The 1,464-nt window shown below is 52.5% G+C and overlaps 1 protein-coding gene and 1 pseudogene across 1 annotated transcript in view; both read right to left on the reverse strand.

Moving 5' to 3' along the window:
- TraAM80_03413 (retrotransposon hot spot (RHS) protein) overlaps positions 1-26 on the reverse strand; it is a gene marked incomplete at both ends in the record, with an annotated part of 324 nt that extends 298 nt beyond the window's left edge. Inside the window, one exon of the mRNA XM_029380386.1 lies at positions 1-26. This exon is cut by the window's left edge and continues 298 nt beyond it. Within this exon, the coding sequence (XP_029239823.1) occupies positions 1-26 (26 nt within the window).
- Positions 27-666: 640 nt separating this feature from the next.
- Positions 667-1,455, reverse strand: TraAM80_03414 (retrotransposon hot spot (RHS) protein; annotated as a pseudogene).
- Between the last annotated feature and the right edge of the window lie 9 nt (positions 1,456-1,464).

Raw genomic sequence — 1,464 nt, forward strand, 5'->3', positions numbered from 1 at the left:
AATAATAATAATAAAAAAAGACGCATGCAGCACCATTTCTTCCACGCCTCGTTCCGCTTGCAAGCGAGGGCGACGCCAGCGCAGCCGTGGTCTCAGACTGCCCGATCAGTGCGTGCAACTTGAACAAGACGGAACAGGCGCATGCGCCCAGGACGGCAAACCAACAAAAAGAGAGACGCCAACTGCGTTTGCTCGAGGCTCTCAGCGGTGCATGCGGCACCCCCCATTGGAGCTGCACGCCAACCAAAAACGATGGCACCCAAAAAAAAAAAAGGAAAAACATCACGCCAACACACAAAAGCAATCACAATAATTCGGTTTGCCCCTGACCTCTGGGCTGTGGTGGCCGCCGCATTTGCTTTGCTGCCTGTGAACCCACTCAGCATGCAAAACTTACCCTCTCGCCCAAACTCTCTGCAGAAACAAACTGGCAACAGCGAGGAGACATCACCAATGGAATACTGCTGGCGTGCACCCACAAGGCGCCATCATTCCCCACGCAATTTTTCTCACAACCACAAAAGGTGCTGCTATGGTAGCGCTGGCCACGATAATCATTTGGCGCACGGCAGACCGAGTCCCTAAGAACGCCTCCTACCCACACACAAACACACTTAGCAATATATCATACTCCCTAAAATACGTCACCAGTAAACTCAAGCTGCTTGTTCCCCTCCTCCTTTTCCTTGTCCCTCTGGTTGTCGCCCACGTTGGGTTTGTCGTTCACTTCTGAAATTTTCAGCTAGCACCGCCACCTGGCACTGACGCACCCGCTGATTCCAAAATGCCGCAATGGCCTGAGGATCCTCACGCTCATTGCGGCCCGCCACATTTGTGTGCGCGACGACAACACACCCCTGCCACGCGTTTATTGCCGTACTGTCCTCATGCTGCACGTAAATCATCTCCCACGACAAGTCTTCCGCAAGCGTTTCCCAACCATTAAAATAACTCCGTAGAAGACTGTTGAACCGCCTCACCGTGCTGGTTCTGGTGCCATGCTCAGCCCTCGTCGTCTCACCTGCACCGCAACCATCGTCCTCTGCGGTGCACCAACGAAGAAAAAACCATCCCCACAAGCGGAAAGATTCTGCTCTCCGGTACGTATATCACCCCGCATTGTGCATCCAACATCAGAGGAGTGTGCCCCAGCGCCATTAATCCAACGGGTCTGCTTGGATGCTTTTCGGGGTTCGATTGCTGCACACATCTCTGTTGCCGACGACGTCCTGGTGGAGGCAACTCGTTGAGGCCTGGCACTATATTTTCCACAAAGTCTCTACTCAGAAATGCGAGCAGAGTGCACCGCTCCAAAATTTCCGGAATTAACACTCTCCGGTACTTCAATAGTCGAAAAATAATGTCATTCTCCTCACCCACCTCGAGCAGCCTCGCAAATAATTTGCTTCCAAGAGAAAAACAGACCGGCAGGTTAACAAACGCCTCAAGACCGCGTTGTGTTAC

This window comes from Trypanosoma rangeli, assembly GCF_003719475.1.
Source record: "Trypanosoma rangeli strain AM80 chromosome Unknown Tra_15.4_contig_00089, whole genome shotgun sequence".
NCBI classification, from domain to species: Eukaryota; Euglenozoa; class Kinetoplastea; order Trypanosomatida; family Trypanosomatidae; genus Trypanosoma; species Trypanosoma rangeli.